The 27,691-nt window shown below is 41.8% G+C and overlaps 2 protein-coding genes across 3 annotated transcripts; one reads left to right on the top strand and one right to left on the bottom strand.

The window, feature by feature from the left end:
- The first annotated feature begins 1,047 nt into the window (after nucleotides 1-1,047).
- Nucleotides 1,048-24,127, top strand: BNIP3L (BCL2 interacting protein 3 like). Of its 2 annotated transcripts, none has more exons than XM_043927459.1 (6): nucleotides 1,048-1,277; nucleotides 8,843-9,026; nucleotides 13,844-13,916; nucleotides 20,473-20,576; nucleotides 20,675-20,824; nucleotides 23,500-24,127. In XM_043927459.1, the coding sequence occupies exons 1-6, from the start codon at nucleotides 1,154-1,156 to the stop codon at nucleotides 23,546-23,548; spliced, it is 684 nt and encodes a 227-aa protein (XP_043783394.1). In that variant the 5' UTR covers nucleotides 1,048-1,153; the 3' UTR covers nucleotides 23,549-24,127. The 2 variants fall into 2 exon arrangements, with proteins under 2 accessions (XP_043783394.1, XP_043783395.1); XM_043927460.1 differs by having other exon boundaries at nucleotides 1,050-1,253.
- On the bottom strand, nucleotides 16,155-16,721 carry LOC122710011 (cytochrome c). Its single transcript, XM_043927461.1, has one exon. It carries the CDS (start codon nucleotides 16,637-16,639, stop codon nucleotides 16,322-16,324), a length of 318 nt encoding a protein of 105 aa, XP_043783396.1. The 5' UTR covers nucleotides 16,640-16,721; the 3' UTR covers nucleotides 16,155-16,321.
- Nucleotides 24,128-27,691: the final 3,564 nt, after the last annotated feature.

Genomic DNA, 27,691 nt, shown 5'->3' with positions numbered 1-27,691 from the left:
TGAGGGTATTCCCAAGTCATAAAAATAACAGATTCGATTGCCTCAGCATAGTGAAATCCTGGGCTTCCCTCGTGGCTCAGTTGGTAAAGAATCTGCCTGCAAAGAAGACCCGGGTTGGATCCCTGGGTCAGAAAGATCCCCTGGAGGAGAGCATGTCAACCCATTCCAGTATTCTTGTCTGGAGAATCCCATGGATATAGGAGTCTGGTGAGCTACAGTCCATGGGGTCGCAAAGAGTCGGACACGACTGAGCGACTAACACTAGAGAACCCATTATAGTGAAACAAGGTTAAAAAAACAAATGACAGACCGAGAGAAACAGATGCCACACATAAATGAGACCACGGAAACGACAAAGACACGGAAATAGGACGTAGATGGAGGGTCAAGGAACATGATTTACGGTCAACCCACCTATAGGAAACAAGGTTTCACATGTCCTGTTCCAGAATGGGCCAAGTCATGCGATTTAGGTGACTATATTCTTCTCTGTTTTCCCATTTTAAAATTTCCCATTTTTAAAAATAATGATTACGTGTTGTTTGTAATTATGTTTTGTTTTTTTTTTTTAATTGTTTAACAACTAAAAAATCTGGCCTGCCTTATATTGTTCCTTGTTTGGCGTGTTCAGTGTTCCACTAGCTTGATTTTAGATTTATGACGGGAGGCACTTCCCTTCTGTCATCACGATACCTATTTACAGGTAAATATCTGAAGAGTCCTTAAGGAAATTAAAAAAGAAATGCTCACGGGTTTGATAAAACAATGTTGATCCCGCAGGTGTGGGAGGCCTGCGTGTCAGCACCAGAGGGCCTTGCACTTCCTCATTACACGTCTCCTCATCCTCTATCCCAGTTACAGCCGCATACCTCACTCCATCCTGCCAGTCAATGACACGCAGGAATTCATTCCTGGCGCGCGCGTCAGCGCGACTCCCGCGTCTCCACGTACCTTGCTCGCCTGGGCACGCCCCCGCTCCGCCCCGTCGCTTGTTGTGTTGTCCTCACGTGGTCGGGGCGGGTCCTGACGTCAGGGCGGGGGAGGGGCTGCGCAGGCGCGGAAAAGGGGGCGGGGGACTCGGCTTGTTGTGTTGCTGCCGGAGAGCCGGAGACGGTCCTTGCTGCGGGGCCGCAGCTCTTCCAGCCTCCTGACAATGTCGTCTCACTTAGTAGAACAGCCGCCGCCCCTGCACAACAACAACAATAACTGTGAGGAAGGCGAACAGTCTCTGCCACCGCCTGCCGGCCTCAACAGTGAGTGCTGGGCCAGCGGACTCGGTAAAGGGGATGGGGGAGGAGGAGCTGCTCGGGTCGCCGCCGCCAGCTCCGCGCGGGGGGCGGGAGGAGAAAACAGCCCATTGGTCAAGACCGAGGATGTGCGGGTGACTGACAGCTCCCGTCACCGGTCAGGAGTAGTCGCTTCTGTCTTCCTCGAAACCTGACTCCGCTCCCTCCTGGGGTCTTGGATGGGGAACGCTTTGGGTTCGCGGTTGGGGAGGATAGTTGGGTGGGAAGACGAGGGGGTCGAGTGGATCTTACCTGTGGTGGGCCCCAGAGAGGAGCCAATCGGGGCGTGGAGGGGTGGGCCTTGCGGCGCGGGAGGGAGGGTGGGCGGAGCGGGCAGCAAAGGGGACGTGGGCAGAGATGGGGACGTGCGGCTGGGACGCCGGGGGATGGACGCGGGCAGCGGGCCGAGAGGAGGGGGTGGCCGAGGGCGGGCAGGAGGTCAAGGGTGCTGGGAGCTTGGGCCAGGCCCGGCTGACCCCACCTCTTTGGGTCGGCCTTTCCCCTGGGCTCGGAACGTGAGCCCTCTTGTTGCGTTCTTTTGTTAGCACAGGCCGGCCAGGAAAATTATTTGGTAATTTAGTGGTTACTTGTATCACGTGAGGGTGGGGGTGAGGAGGCTGTGCTACTTTAAAAAAAAAAAAAAATGTTTCAGAGTTGCTCGAGTAATTTTTTTTTTTAAACGATCGTGTTGTGTGTCCTGTAAACCTGATTTTGAACAGCCTCTTGAACCGTCCAAGATTGCACAAATCTTGGCGTCTGGGGCAATGGATTTTCAGAAACGGGACTGAAAACTCATTCGTTTTTAATGTGCCAAAGCGGTCTATTGAAAATCAATGCCAATATCGAATTACGACCAAATAAAGTTGCTTTTCCTAACATTCTGGTGCATAGACGTCTTGTTCTGAGGTTTTTCCCTGTTGCCTTTAAAGCTCGCTGAAACTCTTGGGAAGGTTCTTGCCTAACCTTCCTGTAATTTACCTTTTGAAAGAGGTAGTTGGGACAGTTAGCATATGGCCACATAAAGTCATTTAAAAATCAGTTGGATGCTTAAATGACATTTAAAAGCACTGCAAGATCTTTGATCAAGGAGAGGTGTTCAACATGGACCAACAATTATTTTAAAGAAGAGAGTTCCTTTCCTCACAATATTGAGATAGAATTTAAGTATTTTAAAAATGTTTTCAATGCTTATTGTTCTTGCTCCATCTTTTGATTAAGTGATTCCTTACATGTTGGCTTCTCAAAAATTTGAAGTGTCTTATGTTCTGGGATATAAGGTTTATGTATTATTTCCCACAGTAAATTAGGATTAATTTCTTTGTCTTTTAATGTTATTTTCCTCACATATTAATATGCATTTTTAAATTATGAAGACTTTTTTTTCAGCATACTCTTTTAGAAGCATGTGATTTTAAAATGGAAAGAAACATTAGCAGTAGCTGTCCACTGTTCTTTACTGGTAAAGAAACAGGTCTGTTTAGAATGTATAAACAACAAAGTCCTACTGTATATGGTACAGGGATCTCTATCCAGTCTCCTGGGATAAACCATATTAGAAATAAATGTAAAAAAGAGTATATATTTATGTGTGTAACTGAGCCACTTTGCTATACAGCAAAATTTAGCACATTGTAAGTAAACTATGCTTCCCATTTAAAAAGAGAGAAACAAGTCTAGACTCAGGTGTGTTGTCCAAGTTCACCACAGGCTAGATCCTAGAGCTGAGGTTTTACTTTCACCCGATCTAGTGTTCCTTTCAGGACACTCCTCTTCAGTGGCCCACAATCCCCTGATCTTGTGTGTTTCTTATTTATTCCCTGTGTTATCCCACCTGATGTACAGAGGTGAGCTGCCTATGGATCTCTTTGTAGTGTACTGTTTCTTGTTTGCACTCCAATTTTTCTGTGATACACATTAGCTGTTTGGTTAGTATATGTCCCTGACATCACAGAAAGCAAAGGAATTTTTCTTTACTTTTGGCCATGTAACAGAAAAATGGGGTTGCACTCCATGTGATGATTTTCCTCCCTGTCCTGACAGACCCCTGAGGTCTTCGATGTCCTTGACCAATCAGGTGCCGATAACATTTGTATTAGCTGTTACAGAAGTGCAAGGATGCTCAGCCTGTATGTGTAGTATCAAAATGTTGCTTCGGGAAGTCTGCTAGATAGAAAGTATTTTGTTGGAGCTAGGGTGAGCTGCTTTGAAATGTTACTGAAAAGCTTTTAGATGGTGCCACATTTCATTATGCTTCTCTTGCCTTTCACTCCTTTTTTTTTTTTTTAAGCCCGATATACAAATCTGGACTGAACAAAACAAGAAGGCTTATTGATTCCTTCAAGTGATTTTTGGACACTCTGGAAAACAACTTATTCAGGCATCTAATACTACCCAAATTGCTGATAAGTTGAAGTTCTTTGTTGGGCAAAGTTGCACAAGTCTGAAAAACAGGAGATGAACTCATTGTACAGATAATCTGTGGCTTGGGATTTTATCTTTAGTCCAGGGGTCAAAGCGGAGCTTTACTAGCAAATTACTGAAATTTTTGGAATAATGAAACCTTTCTCTGACTTTTTAAAAAAAGTTTATCCGTGTAGAGGGACTGTTTGCTTTCATTACAAATCAGTGGAGCAATATCTGAACTACTTCCAAAGTTAAAAGAATATTTTCCAGTTGCTACTTTTAGTTTAGAGAAAACTATCAAGTTGCTTAAGGATATTTGACATTTATGTCATAAAATTCAGTAGGTAAGATGAGGAAAATTACAGTAGTAATCCAGTTTTTGTTATTGTTTCATGTAGGCAGTACAGGCTTTTTTTGTTTGTTTTTTTAATCTTTTAAACATCTTCAGCGCTGGTGTGGTTCCCCATACCACGTGGTTCCCCAGTACTGCAAGAAGTACTTTAAGGCTATAATACGTGACACTTCAGTGCCTTATAATACATTTTTTTGTTGTTGTTGTTGTTGTTTTTTTTTTTTTTTTAAGAAAAATATCAGTGACTGTTCTCAGCTGGATTCCAGCATCAGGTACTTGAAGTAGAAGAAAGGTTTTGAGGAAAGAAAATAAGACATAATGAAATGTGTTACCCTGGATTAGAATGAGTTGCACATGGGATTGAAAAATTGGGGAAAGAATGAGAAAAACTCTTTTGCCTTCTCTCCCCACATTCTCTCACTTTCCCACTTCCCTTCTTGCAAGAGGATTGAACTGGTGATTATAAAATTTTAAAGAGTAAACACACCATACAGTCATGAATGTAATCACAATTACTGGGCCAGCCTTCGCAGTGAACTGTGTTATACAATGTAGAGGCATGCATCTCTGAATCCTCTTAGCAGTTCTCACACTTCAACTAGAAAATAGCTCCTGTAGTGTGTATATGTGCAACCTGACGCAACAGAACCATGGTTAGTTTATAAGTAGTCTTTTAACATAATAGAGCCTCCAGTTTTTTATTTTAAAGCTTATTTATTAGGAAGAGAATTCATTGAGGTTTTTCTTTCAACTTTGTAATACTTGGACAGCACAATGCTCATATCTTGCCTTGTTTCCTTTCCAAGGAAAAAGGGACTTGGTAACCTTAGACCAGGCAGGAATTCTGAGGCTGCAAATCAGGAATGAAGTAGGTGATGAGAAAAAGGCATGTGTAGTTCATCTGTTGAGAAAGACAAGTCTGCCTTTTTTCATTTTTACTCAAAAGATAAAGCTATTATGTAAACATTTAATGGATATGTGTGTCTAACTTGCTCTGCACTGAGTATTTCCATAGATGATATTACTGGAAGAGAATTAAGAGTTAATGGCAATCTTCTTTTTTAAGGCTTTTAATAGATCTTGGCAGATTACTTGGCAGAATGTTCATGGAAGTCCTGGTTGTAATAACAAAATATTAAGAGACAGTCACTTGGGTAATGATTGACTATTGCTATTTGGATAATGGTTAAAGCATGGTATATGTTTATGATGAGATGCAATGCAAAAGAATAAGGTAAAGCAACATATATTGACATTGAAAAACATTAAGTTGTTAGGTAAGAAACACTAGTTACAGAAAAGTAGGTGCAATACAGTTCCTTTTTTTCTCTTTTGTAAAAGCAAAACACAAAAAATGAAGTGTTTTCTGGAAGTCTGTATATGAAATTATTTAAAGTAGTTTCCTTTAGGAGTAGGAATGGGAGGTTGGGAAGAGGTGTGAATTTGTCCTTCATGTACTATTTACATTTTCAAGGAATGCATTAATTTTGTAATAAGTGTGTTTTAAAAGATAATGAGAAGAACTATAATAGTAACTAACACATAGCACTTTATTTTCATTATTCCTGTCATCCTCCCAACAACTCTATGAGGTAGATGTGTTTTGTTTTGTTTTGTTTTGCTTTCTCACTGTGTGTAGGCAGCCCTTCTGTATTATTTTAATTTTTTATTTTATGTTTGAGCATAGCTGATTAACAGTGTGGTGATAGGTTCACATGGACAGCAAAGGGACTCATCCATACGTATATATGTATGTATTCTCCTCCAAACATCCCCTCCCGTCCAGGCTGCCTCTGTGTGTGTGTGTGTGTGTTTTTAATTGAGGTGTAACTGAGATACAACATTGTATGAGTTTCATGTGTACAAAATAATGATTTTATTTATTTATTCTGAAGTGACCACTACAGTTAAGTCTAGTTACCATTCATCATCACAGTTACAAAAAATTTTTTTTCTTATGGTGAAAACTTTTAAGAACTACTTTCTTTTCATTCAGATACACAATGCAGTTATTAACTATAGTCATCATGCTGTTTATCACATGGTGATAGTACCAGGACTTATGCCAGAGGCTTCTTCTTCTTCTTCCTTTGAGATAATCTTCACGCAGTAGAGGTGGTTGCTTCCCAGGTGGCGATAGTGGTAAATGACCCGTCTGCCAGTGCAGGAGACAGAAGAGATGCAAGATCCCCTGGAGGAGGACACGGCGAACCACTCCAATCTTCCTGCGTGGAGAGTCCTGTGGGCAGAGGAACCTGGGGGCCGTGACTGAGTAACTGAGCGCGCACACGCATTAATGCAGTTGCAGGGCATTTTCACCAAGCCTTTTTAGGCGTGTCTCCTCCAGTTCCTACACTCTGATTACTTACATACATTTAATGTAGAAAGTGGAATTTACATATGGGTTTGGAAATCCTTCAAAAAAAGGCAAGGTCTCCAAACCCTGGTATTGTTACAACCTTTTTTCTCCCAATCAGCTGCTTCCAGTGAATGTTAATTATATTTTAGGGAAGACTGACTTTCACAGAGATCCTTCTAGAACTCCTGGTTCCTTAGTTCTACTTCTACCAGAGCAACTCTGGCTTTTTGTTTATTTGTCACATTGGGCTTCTGAATAAGAAGAACTGGTCCTATTGGTGTAAATTAGGTGTTTTCAGTCCTAGAAAAGAGTGGGAGTAGAAAACAAAACAGTTTGTTCATCATATACCTTTCTCTGTCACTCTTTTCAGTTAAATACTTGCCTGTTGTTGTTCAGCTGCTAAGTCATGTTCGACTTTGGCTACCTGTGGACTCTAGCACGCCAAGCTCCTTTATCTGTCCTCCACTATCTCTCTGAGTTAGTCAAATTCATGACTCAGTGATGCCATCCAACCATCTCATCCTCTGCTGCCCCCTTCTCCTTTTGCCTTCAGTCTTTCCCACCATCAGGGTCTTTTCCGGTGAGTCAGCTCTTTGCATCAGGTGGCCAAAGTGTTGGAGCTTCAGCGTCAGTCCTTCCAGTGAATATTCTGGGTTGATTGCCTTTAGGAAAGAAAATGTTTTGACAGAGCTGTAAACTTAAGGATGCTTTTGGTATATTTCTTACGCACTCCAGATGCCCTCCAAGCATAAGCATTTAGTTAAATGACCTTCAATGTTAGATCTTTCTTAGCTTTGCTAGTGGAATTTGTTCATCCATTTTGAGTACTGTCCAGTCTGTGTCCATTTTTGTGTGTGGACAGAAGAAGACCTAGGAGATTTCTCACAATTGTGTTGTCTGACAATACAGTGCCAAAGACGTGGTGGTGATGATGGGATTCTGAAAGCCACTGTGACTGCCTTGGAGGGAAAGGAAGGAAAAGGGAACTTCACTTTTATGGAGCAAACACTGTACATTACAAATATCAACTCTTAACTAGTGCATAGACGAGCATCTCCTGTTTACGAGACACTTTTCCTGTATTTCTCTGTTTAGTCCTCACAGCAACGCTGGGAGGAAGGTACTTTGTTATCATCTCTGTTTTACAGATGAGGCAGCTGAAGTCACAGTAAGTGGGAAAGTCAGATTTCCAGCCAGGGCTACCTTTTGAGCTTTTCCTTTGTAGACCGGTGATATTGAGTTCACTTCTGGGTCTGGATTAGCCATCACCTCATTTAGGGTGCAGTTTAGGGTTTGAGCCTGTTATTCTGACTTACTGGTAGGAGACTGTTCAGTCACAGAACTCTTTCGAACACTTCTCCTTGGAGTTTACAGGAACGGTTCCACCAACTTGTATGATTACCTTTTCTAAAACAAAATTTGTTGTAAGGAATGGAAATTATGAGAAGAAATGTACCACTCTCTCTTTTTGTTGTGAAGTTGCCTTATTGGCTATTGTTGTCAATTCTTACTAAAATTAAAGGACCTCCTTGTAGTCCGCACTCACGGAGCCCTGTTTTCAAGACCAAGCCAAACGCCCAGGGCCCCGCCCCTTTCCCGTGGCCCCGCCCCCTTTCCGTCAGAGGCCGCAGTGTTGCCCATGCGCAGTCCGCCCCCGACCCCGCACTGGCTGGCTTCATGAAAACCCTAGGCGGTGGAACTTGGGGGAGCGAAGAGAGAAAAGCCGTTTGCAAGGTATGTTGAGTGCATAGAGGAAGAAGAAGGAGTGGAAAGAACAAGGTGTAAAAGAAGGGAAGAAGCTGATGTGTGGGACGGGAGGGCTTTTCGCATTCTCACCTGATGTAGCAAAGAGCCAGCTGCGTTGGTTTTTATGCTCCAGACTCACACAGGAATTGACATGTTTACGATCGGCTACAGTTGCCTCCCCAGGAGCTTCTCAGTAGTTTGTACCAATTAGGGCACAGTTGCTAACTACTAAGATAAACTTTATGAAATTTCTAAGCCAGATGGAGACTAGACAACTAACTAGATAAAGGCAGACTATGGAAAATGCATACATATGTAACTAAAATATTAAAGGTAAGTAGCCTATCTGGTAATAGCTACTTATTTTCTGAAAAGCAACCTAAAAGTTCTCCTGCCGTGTTTATTGTAGATAAGTTTTAACCAAAAGAAAACTGGCTGAAAGACACGTTTCTTAAGTTCCTCATTTTAGAGTTCCAACTGCTTCTACATCGGTGGATTAAGCAAGAACCTTCAGGAACAGAGCGGTGTAGGTCTTCCGACTTTTATTGCTCCTTGTTTATTTTCTTGAGAATACTTGGACCTCTGGTTCCAGGCGAGCCAGAATTCTTATCTGAATTCACCATGGCCGCATGGTACATGCACACTCGAGCCTGCCGTTTGCTGTGGTTGACGGCAGTTATCTGACTTGTCCAACAGGTTCCTGGGTGGAGCTCCCCATGAACAGCAGCAATGGCAATGATAATGGCAATGGGAAGAATGGGGGGCTAGAGCACGTGCCCTCCTCATCCTCCATCCACAATGGGGACATGGAGAAGATTCTTCTGGACGCACAGCATGAATCCGGACAGAGCAGTTCAAGAGGCAGTTCTCATTGCGACAGGTGAGTGAGATCCGTGTTCTGGTGGAGTTCCGGACACGGGCGGGTTGCCACGTTAATTCCCATTAGGAAAAATAAATTGCTTCTATCCTCATTTGACAGAAATACAGCTCCCGATTTCTTGGCAGCATGTGTATAAATCAGACAGCCAGCTGACAAGGACATGAGTTGCCACTTTTTCCTTAGTTTCCTTCTTCAGACTGTATCATTTTCAGATATTTATCAGGCAGTGATACAAAGGTTTACTTAGAGAATTAATCTTTCTCCCATTTTCCTTTGTCCTTTCATAGATCTCTTTCTGCCTTGAATACAGTTACCTTTGTACGTATCTGTCCTCCCTTATATAGTGTTTGAGGCTTTAAGAGGCAGGGGTCCAGCTTCACTCTTGACAGTCATGGGCTGGCATATAGTAGCCACTCAGTAAATGTCTGAGTTGCAGGAACTACAAGCTGATTCAAGCTATACCAGTATTTGTCTGATGGAAGCACCAACCAGGGTCTGTAAAGATAGTTAATTTTGAAGGCTATTGAATTACCTTAAAGCTCAAAAGTTTTCTCGTTTTCCTATATTTGGCTTGGGGAGAGTAGTTCTTCTGATGAGGGACTGCTTGTTTTGAGGGAGTTCAGAATACAGATATATATGAGGAGACTGGAACGGAGTTGTTAGTTTACTTCTCAGTACAGCCTTCTCTTTTTTCCAGACGGACTAGGAATTACATTAGCAGTATATCAAACAGTTCTTAGACTGCTGACAGCTCTAGTATTAGCACTTTCGGGTATTGGATGATCTGGCTGATGAGAGTTCACTGACACTGGCCATATAGAAAATGCAGATACATAGGAAATAGATTACGGAGCCATCTCGAAATGTAAACAGTGATTATCTGTAGGGGATGCAATGCTGGCCATCGGCCTTCTTCAGAGTTTTTATACTTTGTAAAAATTGTGCATAGTACATGTTTCTTACCAGAAAAAGTAGAAAAGGAGAATCAAGAGTTAACTCATATTCAAAGTTCCTGCATGACGGAGACCCACTGCCTTTACTGAGGCCACAAAGGACCGGTCTGACGGCCTTGTGGCACGCCCCTCACCCCCAGCACCTCGTCACATCGCTCACATGTCCCTGGGCTTCTGAGGAGCCAGGATGGCTCTTGTCACGAGCAGATGGCGTGCCTCAGAGCAGCTTGCCGCCAGGTATAGGAGTTCCAGCAGAAGTCTGTTTCTGTGAATCACTTTTATATTATGGTGCATTTATGTTGTGGGACTCGCTGATGAGCTTCTGAAGTTTTCTGCTGGTTATGGGCCTACTGATAAGGCTTTTCTTATACATTCAAATATGCAACCCTGGATCATGGGAACTGGCGAGTCCTTTAGCCTGCCGTTCCCTTGGTGCTGTCATTGAGCAGAGAAAAGATTCCCTGCCTGCCCTTCTGGTCATCTCGTGTCATTTATGTGTGTGTTTAGTCAAGAAGTCATGTCTGATCTTGTGTGACCCTGTGGACTGTAGCCCACCAGGCTCCTCTGTTCATGGGATTCTCTAGACAAGAATACTGGAGTCAGTTGCCATCTCCTCCCCCAGGGGATGTTTCTGACCCAGGGATGGGACACATGTCTCCTGCATTGGCAGGTGGGTTCTTTACCTCTGACCACCAGGGGTTGCAGTTATATTTGTGATCTGATACAAATTCATCTTCCTGTGAACATGTTCCAGTTGGGTTTCTAAACATGTTAATTGATGTGTGGTAGGTGCTCTTGGACACTTTTGTGTTCTCACTGACTCATCTTCAGGCTCTAGGTTACCAGTCACCCCTCAGAGGAGGCCTCAGATGCTAGCTCAGTGATGCTTTCTGGGGATATCTAACACTTGAACATTTAAAAACGTCTTTACAGCTCATGTCATCAAAATTGCCAATGTGTCTGTACTTGAAATTGTTACGAACTGTTTCTTGTAGGCAGAAGTGTTTTAGGAGTGTTGGCTGTTAGTTCCAGAGTTAACTTATGTGTTCAGTCCAGTCACTCAGTCGTGTCTGACTCTTTGTGACCCCATGAACTGCAGCACGCCAGGCCTCCCTGTCCATCACCCACTCCCGGAGTCCACCCAAAGCCATGTCCATCAAGTCAATGATGCCATCCAACCATCTGATTCTCTGTTGTCCCCTTCTCCTCCTGCCCTCAGTCTTCCCAGCATCAGGGTCTTTTCCAATGAGTCAGCCTTATGTGTATTTTTTTTTAATTTATTTTAAAATATTTATATATTTAGTTTTAAATATTTCTTTATTTATTTGGCTACATCAGGTCACTCCAGAGCACACAGACTCAGTAGTTGTGGCGCTCAGGTTTAGTTGCCCTGCAACTTGGGGGATCTTAGTTCCCGGACCAGGGATCAAACCCACGTCCCCTGCTTTGCAAGTCGAATTCTTAACCACTTGACCACCAGGGAAGTCCCTATGTATATTGTTAATTTAAAAATTATCCTGTAGCTATATGATTGCCACTTGGGGAAGGAAATGGCAGCCCACTCCAGTATTCTTGCCTGGGAAATCCCATGGACAGAGGAGCCTGGGAAATCCTATAGTCCATAAGGTCACGCTGGGTCAGACATGACTTAGAGACTAAAACAAACAAACATGATTGTCACTGCGATTGTTAGAAAATAACCTCTGTGTGTTTTGCTTTCTGTTCCAGCCTGTTGTCGGAGTTTCCAACCTATACACTAGATTCACCCCGGGAGCTTTTAAAAATACTAGCACAGAGACCCTGTCCCTAGAGATTCTCATCCTGTTGTCAGGCAGGAGAGAATTTTAAAAGCTTCCTAGCTGATCCTAATATGAGCCAGGATAATAATGCACACCAGATTATTCCGAACAGAATAGTGCTGTTGGGCTCAGCCAGTCAGTGAAACGCTGAGTGTTAATCTAAGCAAGCTTCCTTTGGGCTTGCCATGGTAAGAGGAGTGTAGAGAAGAGCAGTGCTTCTCTGGGGTTCTTGACTGATCATTTGGCTGCCTTGTCCTCATCATCATGGCTCTGTGAGGCTGGCCCCTCGCCCAATCTATGGCTGTGAATTCAGCAGTGTCAGCAGCCTAATGACAGTACACTGAGGATAAGAGGCCCTCGTTCTGCTGGGTTCCTGTGCTATAGCCTGAGATTTCTACTCCAGTTCAAGACAGACATTTTCTAAATACGTTAATATGGTGGTTTGATACAGAACCAGCTTTTCCCTTTTCCTACCCTCATTGTAGAATCTCTTATGTCAGTTGTGGGACTTTCCTGGTGGCTTAGATGGTAAAGAATCTGCCCGCAATGCGAGAGACCTGCGTTCCATCCCTGGGTTGGGAAGATCCTCTGAAGAAGGGAATGGCTCCCCACTCTACTCTAGTATCCTTGCATGGAGAATGCCACGGACAGAGGAGCCTGGTGGGCTAGAGTCCTCAGGGTTAAACAGTCGGACACAACTGAGCGACTAATACTTTTCACTTCACTCATGTCAGTTATAATAGTCAAAGACTCCTAGACCTAATATCAGACACATTTCTGGGGATCTCACTTTCTAGTCAGTCTCACCAGCATCTCTGTGTATTACCATCATACACATGCTCTTGGCAGCTCTAATAGTCATTATCAATTCCTTTGAGCAAGTTAAGCCTGGAGCATCCTTCACGCCCACTTGAGTTTAAATGTGGGGAGGTGGGTTGTGAGTGAAAGATGCAGTGACTCGCTGTGGTTACACAAGGACTCATCACTGCCACTCAGAACAGCACGTACCACGTTGTGTTCATCTGTTGTGTCCAGTACAACTCATGGTCATGTATCTTTGTCTAAAAGTTTGTCATTCTTGGAATACGTCTTGTAGTTGCTAAAGGTTATCACTTGTTATAAGCTTTTATAATTCACTCTGCAATATCTCAGAGTTAATATTTCTAAAAATCAGTAAAGTAGTGGTTCTCAGACTTCTTGGTCTCAGTACTCATTTACACCCGTGAAACTATGAGGGACCCCAAAAGGGCTTTTATTTATGTGGGTTGTATGTTTTGATATTTACTGTAGTAGAAAGTAAAACTGAGAGCATTAAAAAAGTATGTGTTCATTCAGTCAATGATAACAAACCTACCATACCAAACAACAAACGTTACCGTAAGTAACTTTTTCAAACAGAAAGTAACTGTTTTCCATAAATAAGAAATTTGTAAGAATAGTGGCATTGTTTTATATTTATGCACATCTCTTTAATATCTGACTTAATAGAAAACAGCTGGATTCTCACGTGCTGTTGCGTTCTCTCTGTCATGATATATATAATGCAGCCTTTGGAAAATTGCACTGGCCTCTCATGAGCAAATGAGCATGAAAGAGGCACATAAATCCTAATGGTGTTGTAAAAACAGTTTTAACCTTACAGACCTTCTGAAAGAGTCTTTAAGAGCTGCTTCACACTTTGAGAACTACTGGTGAATTATTTAATGATGAGAGAGCGTTGAGAAAAAGAAGCCCAAACTGGAGTTTCTGAATTTGAAGATCCTTTTACCGTTATTGGGGAAAAGAGTAAAAATAAGAAAATGTGACAGGCTTCTGTCTTTGGGTGATATTTCCATCGCATATTTATCATTGCAAAGGAATTTAGCACCACTGAAAAATTTTAGATCATTTGGACAGTAAGAGTGCTCAGTTTTAATTTTTATTACACAGCATTATGGTATACTTTCTGATTTGCTGCTTTTTCAAAGCCATACGACTGTAACCTTTAATTTTCTAATATCCAATAGAGGCTGATTTATTTGACAAATTGAAAGAAAACTAACAGCTCAGTGTCTTTTTCCTCCAGCCCTTCCCCACAAGAAGATGGGCAGATCATGTTTGATGTGGAAATGCACACGAGCAAGGACCATAGCTCTCAGGTGTGTATGTGTGTGTTTAATTTTGTGGTTGACAGTAATTAGGAATATGCAAATCCCTAAATAAGTCTGGTTTGCTAAAATATAGTAAAGAATATGAAGACTTTAAAAAATAGTTTGAAGCCATTTTAACTTACTGAGGCTCTCATGTTGAAATTTACTTAATGCCTATGGTCATGAATGTGCTCCCTTACAACCCAGAATTTGGGATCCTGTCACCTAAAAGAACTGGGAAATTCTTTTGTCTGTATCATTCCAGTATTCCAGGCTAGTGTCTCAGGTTTATAAATATTTGAAAACTGAGACTGACGACTTGTTTAAGGTCACAGAATAAATGAAAGTTGTTGTAGAACCAGGTGTGAAGCTTTTTTTGCACCTGGAATCAAGTCAGTGACTGTTGCAATGATTTTCAGCAGCAGGAGGTAAAACTCTCCTGAATTAAACACACCAAGTTCCTTGAGGTAAAGAAGTTAAATGTTGTTTCACTAGGAGTTGACACTGTTGTAAATATAGATGAATATAGTATTGAAAGCTTACAGAGGTTTTTATTATAAACCTTTGATAAGTAATGGATGTTAATGATGTAGAATGTTCATAACCAGCCCTTGACTTTATTGACATGTCAGATCACCTCCCAGTGTCAAATCACCTCCCAGTGTCAGAGTGCAAATTCCTGAGAACAGGAAGCATTGTTTTTTTCCTCCCATGCTCAGGTACCTGAAGAATGTGTGTTGAGTGAGTGTTTCAGTGAATGCTAACAAAAGCCGTTTTGTGGGGTTCTCTCTGCAGTGTCCTGGCTCCCTTTGCACTGGAAATATTTTGCATGTTACCTGGGATCCACCCAGTGTTCTTTCTGTTTGAGAAGCTGTACACTTTCTCCCTGTTGACTGTGCTTCATTTGTGCTGTTTTCTAAAACCTCGAAAATCTAGGGGACTGACTACTAACGATTTTACAATGAGCTTTATGTTGCAGAGAAGCTCGTAGCCCCAAGGCATTCATGCGGGGAGCTGGCTGCCTGTGATTGTGGAATTGCTCGCCTCTGTCCATCAGTTTTGCTGTGTGCAGTTAGCTGTAGCTAACAAGGAGAAGACTCTATGAAGCTTCCATGGGGGAGGGAGGGGGTGAAAAAGTGTACTAAGGAATCCCAGGATGGAGAAGTGAAATTAACTGTTTGCTCCAGTCTTTCCCTGAGTTAGCTGTCTCCATCCATATAGCCTTTTATACAGACAAGTCGAAAGTCCAGAGTTAGTGGTTCCCTAAAAACATTTTGAGGAACATTTGCTCGATGGGAGGCTCCATAAGGTAGTTCTGAAGTCAGATATCTGGGAAATACACTGCAGTTCCCAGGTTCACTCCCTTTCCCTCTCCAGTGGTACCAGGGCATGAGAAACACATTAAAGGCTCTGGAAATTCCTGCAATAAAGAAGTCTGTTGATTTCCACCAAGTGCAGGCGTTCCTCGGTATTCTCAGGGGACTGGTCCCAGGACCACCCCCACCACACCCGACACCCCAGTCCACGGATGATCAAGTCCCTCATGTAAACTGGCAGTGCAGTCAGCTTCCATAGTTGAGGATGTGCGACCAACCCATACTGAGAGCTGACTGCTTCCCAGACTTACCTGACCTTATACCTCCCTCCCCCTCTACACATACCTTTTCCCCCTAATAATCTACCTGGTAACTAACAACCACAGATAAGAACAGTTCTGGCTCATGGGGTGGCAGGTGTACAATTAGGCTCACCTGAGAATTGTATTTTAAGTGGAATTCTAGAGCTGACTGCATCCATCCTAGAATTCAAAAGGAATTTGTGAAATTCAGGAGAGAAAAGAGTTTGGTCTCTTGTCAGATTGTGATAGGATCGCTAGTGTGATCCCTATTCAGAAACAAGTACCTAAAAGAACACTGGTTATCATCAAGCACTGCGTAAGTGATGCTAACAATCAGATCAGTCTATTTAAGCCAGGTTATGTTTTTCAAAAAGCAGTCTAACTCCTGTAGAAAAACATTATATCCTTCAGAGTAGGACTCTTAGTAAGGGAGAAATCAATAGGTGTAATTTACTTACACTTTGAAAAAGCTTTTTTTTTTTTTTTTTTTATAGGGTTTGAGAAGGAATGCACCATCTCCCTAAGAAGTTTAATATTCCTTATTCAAGTTCAATCATCTCTTTAGAATGGGAAAAGTGATAGTACTTGTTGAACCCGAATTACTATCAAAATTAAAAAAGCTGACCATATTTGTTTAGCCACAAACCAATCTTATTTAAATCAGGACTGTCCAACAGAATTATTCCATCAGCCGTTCATGATCTGAATTCTAGTGTGTGAGATCAATTTAAATATGGTACACATAAAAAGTCATGAGACACTTCTGTTTCATAATAAATAAGGCAGTGGCCAACTATTACTCATTGGTAGCTTTTTTGAGATAAGCTATCAAGTCCTCCCTCTCTCCCTTCTTCTTAATGCCAGCAAAGATCATCTTTGTTCCAGGGATGTACTTCTTGGGATTCTCCAAGTACTCCATCAGCGTCTCCTCTCCCCAGGTGATACCTTTGTTCTTGTTGGCATCTGTGTAAGAGAATCCAGCAGCCTGACCCGTCTTTCGTCCAAACAGACCATGGAGGTTTGGCCCAGTCTTGTGCTTGCCTCCCTTTTCCACAGTATGGCACTGGGCACACTTCTGAACAAAAATCTTCTTGCCCTTCTCAACATCACCCATTTTTAAATCGTTCTTTCTCTGGGCGCGACCGAGAAGTTCCCGCTCGCAAGCCGAACGCCCCGCTTTCTCTGAAAAAGCTTTTTATATTGCTTGTTTTTAATTGAAGAAGAGATCATTTAGTGTTTAGAAGGATGAATTTTTTTCATAAATGGGAAGGAAGCTTAGGGTTAGGAAACAGTTAAAAACAGTTAACAAAGGCCTGTTACTTGCCCTTATTGAATATTTTTATATTGCCCACATGAAGAACGTATGACGTTTTTAGCCTTTTTAGGAAGACAAAGGAAAGGTGCTCATTTACTAGAATTTTTTTAAAATTTTAATTGGAGGTTAATTACTTTACAATATTGTGGTGGTTTTTGCCATACATTCACATGAATCAGCCATGGGTATACATGTGTTCCCCATCCTGACCATGCCTCCCACCTCCCTCCCCATCCCATCCCTCAGGGTCATCCCAGTGCACCAGCCCTGAACACCCTGCCTCATGCATCGAACCTGGACTGGCGATCTGTTTCACATATGATAATATACATGTGTCATTGCTATTCTCTCAAATCATCCCACCCTCGCCTTCTCCCACAGAGTCCAAAAGTCTGTTCTTTATATCTGTGTCTCTTCCACTGTCTTGCATATAGGGTCATCATTACCATCTTTCTAAATTCCATATATATGCATTAATATACTGTATTGGTGTTTTTCTTTCTGACCTACTTCACTCTGTATAATAGGCTCCAGTTTCATCCACCTCATTAGAACTGATTCAAATGCATTCTTTTTAATGGCTGAGTAATATTCTATTGTATATATGTACCACAGCTTTCTTATCCATTCATCAGCTGATAGACATCTAGGTTGCTTCCATGTCCTGGCTATTGTAAACATAGTGCTGTGATGGAACATTGGGGTACATGTGTCTCTTTCAATTCTGGTTCTTCAGTGTGTATGCCCAGCAGTGGGATTGCTGGGTTATATGGCAGTTCTATTTCCAGTTTTTAAAGGAATCTCCACACTCATTTATTAGAATATTTTTTCAAGTTTTTCCCACATTATTTTCAGTTCAGTGAAAGAGGTGACAGTATCCCCATGAATAAACTGGAAAAACGAAGCTTTGTCTTTTAAGTTACTTATCTAAGATCCCCAAGGAAGTAAGTGATAGGCCAGGGCTGAAACCCCGGCTGTCTGGGCCTGTGGCTCCTGTTGTACTAAAGTAAGTTGATGAATGGGATTGATTTCAGGAGCGCTCACAAGGTTGTAAGAATGAACCGAGACGTGTCAGGCAAGTTGTTCCTGGTACAGGGAAGCCTAGGGTGTAACGTGTTTAGGAGAAAGATTGTTCAAACTGGACTTTTAGGATGATGGTCCTCGTGAATCTCACGTTTGTAGCAGAAAATAGACCACAGATTGTCTCTCAGAGGCAATTCTCAAATGTGTTTCTGGGACCAAAGAGGCCAGCATGGGTTAGAAGATAATACACGCTGAAAATGCCTTCCTTTTCTCTCCAGTAAAACTGTGGTTTATCTGTACGTGGTATGGAATTTAATATCCATGTTTAGAGGCCTCAGAGAGCTTGGGGTGGGCCAAAGAAGGAAAATGTAAGCGGTTAGAAAGTAAGGGACTTCGACATGATGACGCACTGAAATGATCAGAGTCTTCTATTATGATAGATGTAGATGTGGGGCGAGGGGTATTGATTTGGATAAAGGCATGACTCTCAACTCTCACTTCATTAGATGAAGCACATTTTTACAGTATGCTAAAATTCTAAGAGTCAGAAGGCAATTTAAAGCCTAAAACTGGTAAATTTAAGGTTAATAAAAGTAAGCAAAGGATAGTGAGTGAGGAAAGTTTACAGCCCTTATTCTTAAGGTCAGCATTCTAAACTAATCAGGGTTTTGTTTGTTTGTTTTTTCCCTAAATCATAGTCTGAAGATCATCATCTCTAAAAATTACCATAAAATCTTATTATATTTTCATTCTTTTGGAAAGTATGAAATATGACCTTATTCACAAATTTAAATCTAAATCTTTGAGTGGTTTTAGAAGAGTTGATTGAGACCAAGGTTAGAAACTGAAGTGATCCACAGTGTGTTGAATGAGATACTGTGTGACAGGCTGATCTCTAAGTAAATTGTAGCGGTTGATCACTTTTGATTTAGTGTTTTCAGATTTACTCCAGAGAGCCAACTCATGGTTCCCAGTCATCTCAAAACCCAGTGGGAACAAGCTTAATCCAAAGGCTACATCGTGTCATTCTGTGGAATTTGTCAAGCCCAGCGGAACTAAGAATGATAGTACCAGAGTAGCAAAAATCCACAGGGATTTAATTTCAGTTTGACAGCAAACGGGGCCATCTATACCTAGAGATTCTCTGAAGTTACCTTCCTGGGGCAGCTGTTTCATAGAGAATTTTCATAACTACCTACTGAAAAGAATGAAAGTTTGGGTCAAAAAGTTAACTCTGCCCAAACAAAAGAATATCAAAATAATTCTTATCTTTGAGATCCTTTGGTTTCGGGTCATTTGAGACCCTTTGGTTTTGGGTCATAGCTTCATATTCCTGGAAACTGAATAAATAAAATCTGTCATTTTTCAGAAATTGTTCATCCCTGTGGGTTCTGTTGAAAGAGAAGCTATTGGAAATTTTGATTGTTCTTAGGCTGAAAGTTTAGGTTCTCATTAGCAAGAAAAAGATTTGATATGAAAGCTGTCAAATTCTTACTCAGTATTAAATAATTACTTTTTAAAACTTTTGGCTTATGTAGTTTGTTGTTCAGTTGTTCAGTCATGTCTGACTCTTTGCGTCCCCATGGACTGTAGCCTGCCAGGCTCCTCTGTCCATGGAGTTTTCCAGGCCAGGATACTGGAGTAGGTTTTCGTTTCCTTCAGGGGATCTTCCCGACCCAGGGATTGAACCAGCGTCTCCTGTGCCCCCTCACTGGCAGGCAGATTCTTTACCAGTAGTGCCACCAGTTTTGAATAAACTTTGGGAAATATTTGGATAGCAGTTTCTCTAAAAACTATAATCTCCTTCCAGGGACTAAAACAAAACCTAATCCCTAAGAGTGGGGGCTCTAGAGACAGTTTGCCTGGGTTTGGATATGGCCCTGCTACTTACTACTCATACAGTTTTAGGTGGTTATTTATGTCTCAGTTTCCTCATATGGAAAATGGAATAGTGATAGTTCCTTTTTTTTAATACGGTTGTTTTAAGTAGAGGTTAGTACATGGAAAGTGCTTAGATTGATACTTATCTCTTGGTAAGTGCTTAATAAATACTATTTATTTTAAATTATTTGTTAATAATTATTTAAATTATTTGTTTCTGCAGCACCTCTCCCAGTTTTTTTCTTTTCTATTTGTTAGCATATACTTTTTGATATGTTCCTTTTAGTTTTTAATTATGAACATTTTTGAATGCATACAAAAGTAAATAGAGCCTATTATGATGGCCATCCATACATGTATCACTCACATTCAACAATTATCAATGCTTTCCACACTTCAGTTAACATTATGTCCTAATGTACACTTTTTTCAGATTCATATTCTTTTTCTTAAATTGAGATATAATTCAAGTTTCAGGTTCATTTTATGTTTATATAACCACAGTGAAACTCACTCAAGGTTTTTTGATTTTTTTTTTTAAGATATTAAATACTCTGATCTTAGATTATTTTATCAGCCTTTTTAGAAACATGGCATGTTGCTTACATAAAAATTACTGATGCCCAAGTTTATGATTCTTGTATATTTTCTGTCCATATTTGTCTTCTGTAGTAGGAAGGCTCTATCTTCCTTTTCTCCTTTTTTAAAGTGTGCGTTCTTCTCTACAGTCAGAAGAAGAAGTTGCAGAAGGAGAAAAAGAAGTGGATGCTCTGAAGAAAAGTGTAGACTGGGTGTCCGACTGGTCCAGTAGACCTGAAAACATTCCACCCAAGTAAGTCGGTCCATGTCCCTTTTCAGTGGACGCAGTGCAGTGGTGTGGGCCCACTAGCACCTGAGATGCATTTATCCCCTCTGCGTTTCTTCCCCCAGGGAGTTCCACTTCAGGCACCCTAAACGTTCCGTCTCCTTAAGCATGAGGAAAAGTGGAGCCATGAAGAAAGGGGGCATCTTCTCCGCAGAGTTTCTTAAGGTGTTCATTCCATCTCTCTTCCTCTCCCATGTTTTGGCTTTGGGGCTAGGGTAAGTACTGGTCAATGGCTGAAGTTTTTTCCATTCATTTTCTGCACAGATTTTGTTCTCAGGATGTAAAGAATACATGTGAAAGCAGTTTGTGTTGTTTTCCTTTTTATATGTTAGCACAAGTGGAGTGAACTTAAAAGAATGAGTTGATACACTATTGATACACACGTTCCCCCCACCCTTCCCCACTCTGAAAGTAGAGCGTTTCTAGGAAACCTTCTGTAAGCTGAAATGGTATAAGGTGAAGCAGCGGTCACCTGAGGACACGTCTTGCTAGCGGGTGCAAGATGCCTTGAGATAAAGCACAGATGCTCACAGACTCGGTTCAAATCTCTGGAGGCTGGGTGCTGAGATGCTGAGTGTGGTCCCTAGGAAGGAGCTTGACAGGGCAATTCTCACTGCGTGGGGTGCCCTGTCTCCCTCACAGCTCTCTTCAAAACCAGTCCTGAGTGGTATTTTCACTTTTGCATTTTTTTTTTTTAATATAAGTGAAACTCCTCTTCAGATTTCTTTCAGTGAACAAAAACAGGTACTAATGTAGGTCTAACTTACGTAGTGAAGTGGCGGAAACCAAACTTTAGAAAAGCGGGGTACACCTGTCCCAACAGGGGTTTGTAATAGTAGAGTTTTTTCCCCTCATTTGAAAGCAAGTTGCTTCTGTGATTTAATCCCCTTAATGATCATTTTTTTAAGTGAACTCTTCTGTATCTGATTTTTCTTTTTGGGTTTTGTTGCTGTTGTCTATAAATTACCCAGGATCAGCTGAGTTTGAAAGTAGATGAACCTTGAGTGTGTAAAGCTGGGGTTGGTGTGAATATTTCTTTTTCCTAGGTGGGAAAGCACACTTTTCTTGAATAGTCCTTGCGTGAAACTGGAAAATTGGTTGAAACTGTTAGTACAATTCTTTTCTTCTTACAGTCTTTTTTTTTTTTTTTTCAATTTTTCTAAAACTGCACATTTACCATAACTTGTTCATTTTTCTGGCATGTCTTTTAAATTCTTTGTTCTTTTTGTCTTTGTTTTTAATTTGAACAATTGAGGAAATATATTTTTTAAATACTGGGTTGGCCAGAAAGTTTGTTCTTAACATAACATCTTGTGAACAAAACCCAAACAAACTTTCTGGCCAACCCTGTATTTTAGGAGTTAGGCACTTGCTTTTACTTCTATTCAGGATGTATCCGGCCTTCTCTTTGAGCATGCCCAGTGGGTCATTTTCTGTGTAGAATGCACAGAAGATACACATCTTTTAACTTCCCTGTAAGGAGCTCAGCCTGTGGGAGAGATGTTCACAGTCGTGAACTTGGAAACACACCTGACTGTCTCACACACCTCTTCTGTGTTTCTGGGTGCCTGCTTCCATGAGGGTGAGGACAGCCTCGGCACGCAGCAGGACAGGGAGTGTGTGAAAGTTGTGTGTGGTTGGTGTGGGGGCAGGCTCAGAGCTCAGGCTCCCCGCCCACCCCAGCCCAGGGTTGACTGCACAGAAGTTCATTTGCCCTCAGGAGGTTGGCTGGCTTTTGTACCTTGAATTATCTTGCTTTTATGAATCTTTGGACTGTTTCTTTTGCTGGTGTAACTATTGATATAATCAGATGGAGAAAAAAAGGATTTTGAAAAGTATTATTGGGGGACACCCCTGGGGGTCCAGTGTGTAGAACTCTAAGCTTCCAATGCAGGGACCCGGGTTTGGTCCCCAGTTGGGAAACTAGATAGCCCACATGCATGCCACCGCTAAAAAGTCAGCATGCTGCAAGGAAGATCCCACGAGCTGCAACTGAGACCCAGCACAGTTAAATGTAGAAAAAATGACGGTTTCATTACACTGGGGTGTGGGCTGGTTCTATTTTTCCTTCCCTTCCCTTCTGCTTCAGTTCTATCAGGGTAAAACCCCTGCTTGGTGTGGGAAAGTGATACAAGGCCCTTAAGAGTTAAGCTGGTATACTGCGGGGGAAGGGAGGGCTGAGCTGAATGGAGAGAGTAGCAGGGAAACAGACATTACCATATGTAAAACCAGTAGCCAGTGGGAATTTGCTGTATGATGCAGGGAGCTCTGTGACGGCCTAGATGAGGTGGGAGTGGGAGGGGGAGCTTCAAGAAGCAGGGAGCATGCGTTACCAGTGGCTGATTCATGTTGATGTATGACAGAAACCACCACAATATTTATTGTAAAGTAATTAACCTGCAATTAGAAGTAAATACATTTAAAGAGAAGAAAAGAATCATGAAACAATATTTTTAAAAAAGAATTAAACTGTTAGAACATTTTAAAGCACGGGCAGCTTTGTAATTAGGTAAATTGCTGTATTTTTTAGCTTAAATGTCGGTATAATTTTTTGTGCACCACAGCAGACCACCTCAGAGGAGGCTGGCTCTGCTTGTCTCTTCAGAAGCGTCTGTTCTCCCTGGCTTGACTGTGTCTAATCACTGCCCTGTGCTGTCCAGTCCTGCCCCACGAGTAAACACAACCACATAAAACCAGTTTAGCTGGCTGGTGACTGGCTTCAGGTAAGTCAGTAATGGTTTCAGGGTGTCAGGGAACCATGCACATAGACCTCTGGAGAGCCCTTTTTTGCAAACGGCTGAAGACGTTCCTTTGAACAGTTCAGGCTGTGGCCAGGACGGTACAGAGCTGTTGAAACAGATGAAACACGCACACTCTGTTTCCCTTTCAGCATCTACATTGGAAAACGACTGAGCACGCCTTCTGCCAGCACCTACTAAGGGAAGAGAAGAGTCCCCGGGCCAGCGTGTGACTTGTGAAGTGGTGTCTTGTCACAGTAGTTTATTTGAACTTGAGACCATTGTAAGCATGACCCAACCTCCACCCTCTTTTTACATATCCAAGTTCCAGTAACTCTCAAATCCAGTATTTTATTCCAACTCTGTTGAGGCATTTTACTAATAACCTCATTCCCTTTTTGGCCTGTAAAACACTTTAGAATTTCCTAATAAGAGTTTACTGTCGTTTAGAAATTTGCAAGGGCTTCTTTTTCGCAAACGCCACCAGCAGATTGTAATTTTGTCAAGAATGCCATTGTCTTCTCTCAGTACCACCAGATCTAGGCCTGCACCATTCATGGTATAAATCTTCCTCTTGCAAGATAACCCCACCTGTCTCTTCAAGTGAGACCAGGTTGCAAATGATATGAAAGCTTTGTTGTTTTGTTTCTCAAGACAAAGGCAAACTTCCCTAAGCTTGAGTTTATAGTTATGAAAAAAGAAAACAAAAACAAATAAAACAGACGAAATACAACACAAGGGAAAAAAATATCCTGGGCAATAAAAAGTTATTTTAAACCAGCTCTGGAGCCACTCTTTGTCTAAGCCTCTTAATGGCGCCTTTTTAATTTGTTGGAGGCAGGCTACGTAAATGATAGGTATAAAGTACAAGAACTAGAATACATTAGCAGATTTTAATACTAGTAGGTTGTAATGCTGTCTTTTCTATAGTGTAGAATCTTTATTTCTGGTAAGGAATGTCTCAGGCCTAGAAATCTATGAAATTGCTTTGGGGGTTTGTGCGTGTGTGAGTGTGTGGTATTTTTATGTTTATTAGCTGCATGTGAATTTTTCACGACTTGGAATTTTCTTTCCTTTTGAATTTTTTCCTCAGAGGCTTTGGAATGAGTTCCAATTTGTGGTATAAATACAGGCTTCTTGTTTTAGGAAGCATCGCTTACACTCTGAAGCCTTTCAGCTCTGAAGACAGTTGTCTCAGAGTTATTTCAAGCTCTTGGGAAACTTGGAAAACCAGACCTGGGTTGTGGGAACAGTTTGACAGAGCTCTGAAGAGAAGCCATTGGTTTTCTCCTGCTCACTCCCTTTCTCGTGTGTACCACACAGCCTGCCTGACCGATCCCTGTGAGTCCACAGGCGCCGGCCACTTCCTCCTCCCGTAGCCATCTTTCCAGTTCCGTTCGAGCTCCGCAAGTCCCAGAACACTCAACAACTTCCTCTCATGATACACTTCTGTGTTCGTTTCTCAGATGTGAAGCTTTAGGACCAAATTGTTAGAAAGCATCAGTTACCATTTATTTCAAGGAGGTTTATTGGCTCTCTGAACACACAGCATGACTCTGAAGGGATGCTGTTATATGTGTCATATATAAATAATTACTGTTTGTAGTATAGACATTGAATATTTAGAGAACCATAGGGAAACCAGGTTGACTTGAACAAAAGCACTCTGAACCATCAGGTTTGCTAGTTTGCAGAAACTGTCTTCTCTCTCACATCAAGTTTTGTAAAGTTGATGTGTTATAGTGGAAAATAATGTATAGCTTAAACAAAAAAAAAATTAGTTTCTGATCTCTTTATTCAAGAATACATCTGGATATCTTTAAGGAAGACGGTGTATCCAGGTAGTCTTCTGAACTCTGGCATTTTCTTTCTAGTTTTTGTTGTCTGAACAGTCTCGGCCGTCTGTTTATTAGGCCTTGTTTCCGTGTCTTATTCACAAATCTGATAACACCTGATTTGCCTTCTATAACCTATTTATTTCAAGTCTTCATTTTTCTTTGGGAAGAAAGTACATCTGCTGGCTTGTTGGACTTTGAAAAGCCTTGAATAAAATTGGAAAGGCCGGTAAACTTAAGCGAACTAAAGAGCTAAACTGTTCTGATACACAGTTTGTATTACATTGAGTATCATGGGAGGGAAAAGTAAAATTAGAGGAAAGCAAGTTTATACAGACAACACAGGACTCTCTTTTGAAATTCAATAGTAATCCTATCAGGAGTGTGATTGAGTACATTTATGGGGTTTTTTTGTTTTGTTTGTTTTCCAACATTGAAAATAAATGTAGTTCTGCCCCTTTTCTTCAAATAGCTGTGAAATTTTGGACTATTACTTAGAACATGAATACGCGATCACAGTAGAACTTAATCATAAGATGAAATCATGCAGTATTTATCAATAATCTTAATGTGTGGGATAAATGTTTATGCTCCTCCCCAGATTTGTTTTGATTGGAGCCAGATTGTGTGATTGGAAAGGAGAATTGGACAATGAACAGTTGACATGTTTTAAGATCGTTTAAAAAGCTTTATGCCTGTTCACAATTTGGGGACAAAAAGGCAGGCTTCCTTTTCCTATGTTTGATGAAAACTGGCATGAGATATTTGTAAATATAATCAAGAGCAAAACTGCACAAACTTGCACATTGACGAGTGCAGCAAGTTATTCTGATTGCAGTAAAAACATTGACTCTTCTAAACAATGAAAACTGAAGATTTAGCCAGTCAGATGAATCTTCAAGTGAACCAGTTGTTGAAATTATTGGACTTAACTGAGCCAAAGTGATTATGCATTCCTCATCTATTTAGTTAGCACTTTGTATCATTATATACAGTTTACAATCCATGTATAACTTGTAGCAACAAACATTTTGTGCTATTAAAGCTATCACAAAACTCTTTCTGTCAGTATATGATTTTATGTCCCGTGTGTTGCCTGGGAGTTGAGGGGAATACCTGTCTACATACACATTTTCCATTGAGTTGCTCAGATCCTAGAGGACCTGCCAGTGTGCCCAGCGCACAGGAGTGGATGACGTCCCTGCCCTCCTGGGACTGCTACCCTGGGGTTGGGGAGACAGCCATCACACGATAAAATCATTGATCATGTATGAGGTACGACGGGGCTATGTGTTTAGAGCAGGGGTCCCCAACCTCTGGGATCTCATGCCTGATGATGATCTGAGGTGGAGCCGATGTCATAATAAGAGAAAGTGCACAGTGAATGTAATGCACTTGAATCATCCCGAAACCATCCCCCCTCCCACCCCTGGCCCTCGGAAAAACTGTCTTTCACGAAACCAACCCCTGGTGCCAAAAAGCTTGGGGACTGCTGGTTTAGAGCATTTGTTCTGCCAGAAAGCATCAAGGCGTTGCTTCCAGAGGAGGGAATCTACTGAAGGATGAGTATTCAAAAGGGATTACGCACGTGCCTGTAACTGACATGTGAAAATACATTCCAAACATAAAGACGTTCATTGTGGCTGGAAAACATGGTGGGTAGAGAGGACACTGAAAATGTTGTGAAGTGGTGGACCAAACCTGAAGTTTACATGCCCTCGGAGGGGTTGAACTTATTTGAATAGTGAGATACCTTTCAAGGGGTTATTTAAAGCAGGAAAACACTTGAAGGCAACTTTTAGATGGTTATGAAAGGTGATGAGCACCAAGGCCAGGAGGCCTGTGAACTCTAAGGAAGGAATCACGCCGCACCCTCAGCTGTGACCCTCGGCGTGGGGAAGGTGGGCTGGGATAGGTGTGAGAGACAAAGCCAAGTCCATGGTAAGGAGATGGTTGAGAGAGGAAGAAGGCATGTGTGATCTTTTTTTTTTCTTGGCCCTGAGTGTTTATTGATGCCATTAACTGAGAAAGGGTCGGAAGAAGAGTGGAGTGGTAGGGGGAGAGCGAGATGATTTCAATTTTGACTACATTTCGCCTGGTTTGAGCTTACCCAGCAGACCCTGTTTTAAAATTTTTCCCTTTTTTGGCCTTGACAAAGCACCATGTGGGGTCCTAGTTCTCCCATTAAGAATTGAGCCCGTGCCCCCTGCAGTGGAAGTGTGGCATCCTAACCACTGGCCCACCCACCAGTGAAGTCCCTGAGACCTTGTATAGAACTAGAACTCAGGAGTGGGGTGTGGAGTGGAAATGAAACAGGCACACCAAGACACACTCGTGTGTGTATTATATCATGTTTGAAGATCTGGACATGAGGACAGATGAGGGAAGTCAGGAAAATAGTCCAGTGCAGCGTTGGAGCAGAAGAGAAGCTCAAAAAGGTGAGTGATGTAAAATAGTGTGGTGGGAGAACCACCCCTCCCTGCAAAGAGGTGGTGACCAGCCCTGTCCA

The sequence above is a fragment of the Cervus elaphus genome, chromosome 16 (assembly GCF_910594005.1).
Source record: "Cervus elaphus chromosome 16, mCerEla1.1, whole genome shotgun sequence".
Lineage (NCBI taxonomy): Eukaryota > Metazoa > Chordata > Mammalia > Artiodactyla > Cervidae > Cervus > Cervus elaphus.
The sequence above is the reverse complement of the archived record's forward strand: the minus strand, read 5'-3'. Positions and strand labels throughout refer to the sequence as shown.

Excerpts from the sequence above, each read along its gene's own strand:
- BNIP3L (XM_043927459.1), top strand. The coding sequence starts at position 1,154 with ATGTCGTCTCACTTAGTAGAACAGCCGCCGCCCCTGCACAACAACAAC. Across the intron at positions 1,278-8,842 it reads GTGCTGGGCCAGCGGACTCG|GTTCCTGGGTGGAGCTCCCC; the intron begins GTAAAGGGGATG and ends CTTGTCCAACAG. Across the intron at positions 20,825-23,499 it reads GTTTTGGCTTTGGGGCTAGG|CATCTACATTGGAAAACGAC; the intron begins GTAAGTACTGGT and ends TTTCCCTTTCAG.
- LOC122710011 (XM_043927461.1), bottom strand. The coding sequence starts at position 16,639 with ATGGGTGATGTTGAGAAGGGCAAGAAGATTTTTGTTCAGAAGTGTGCC.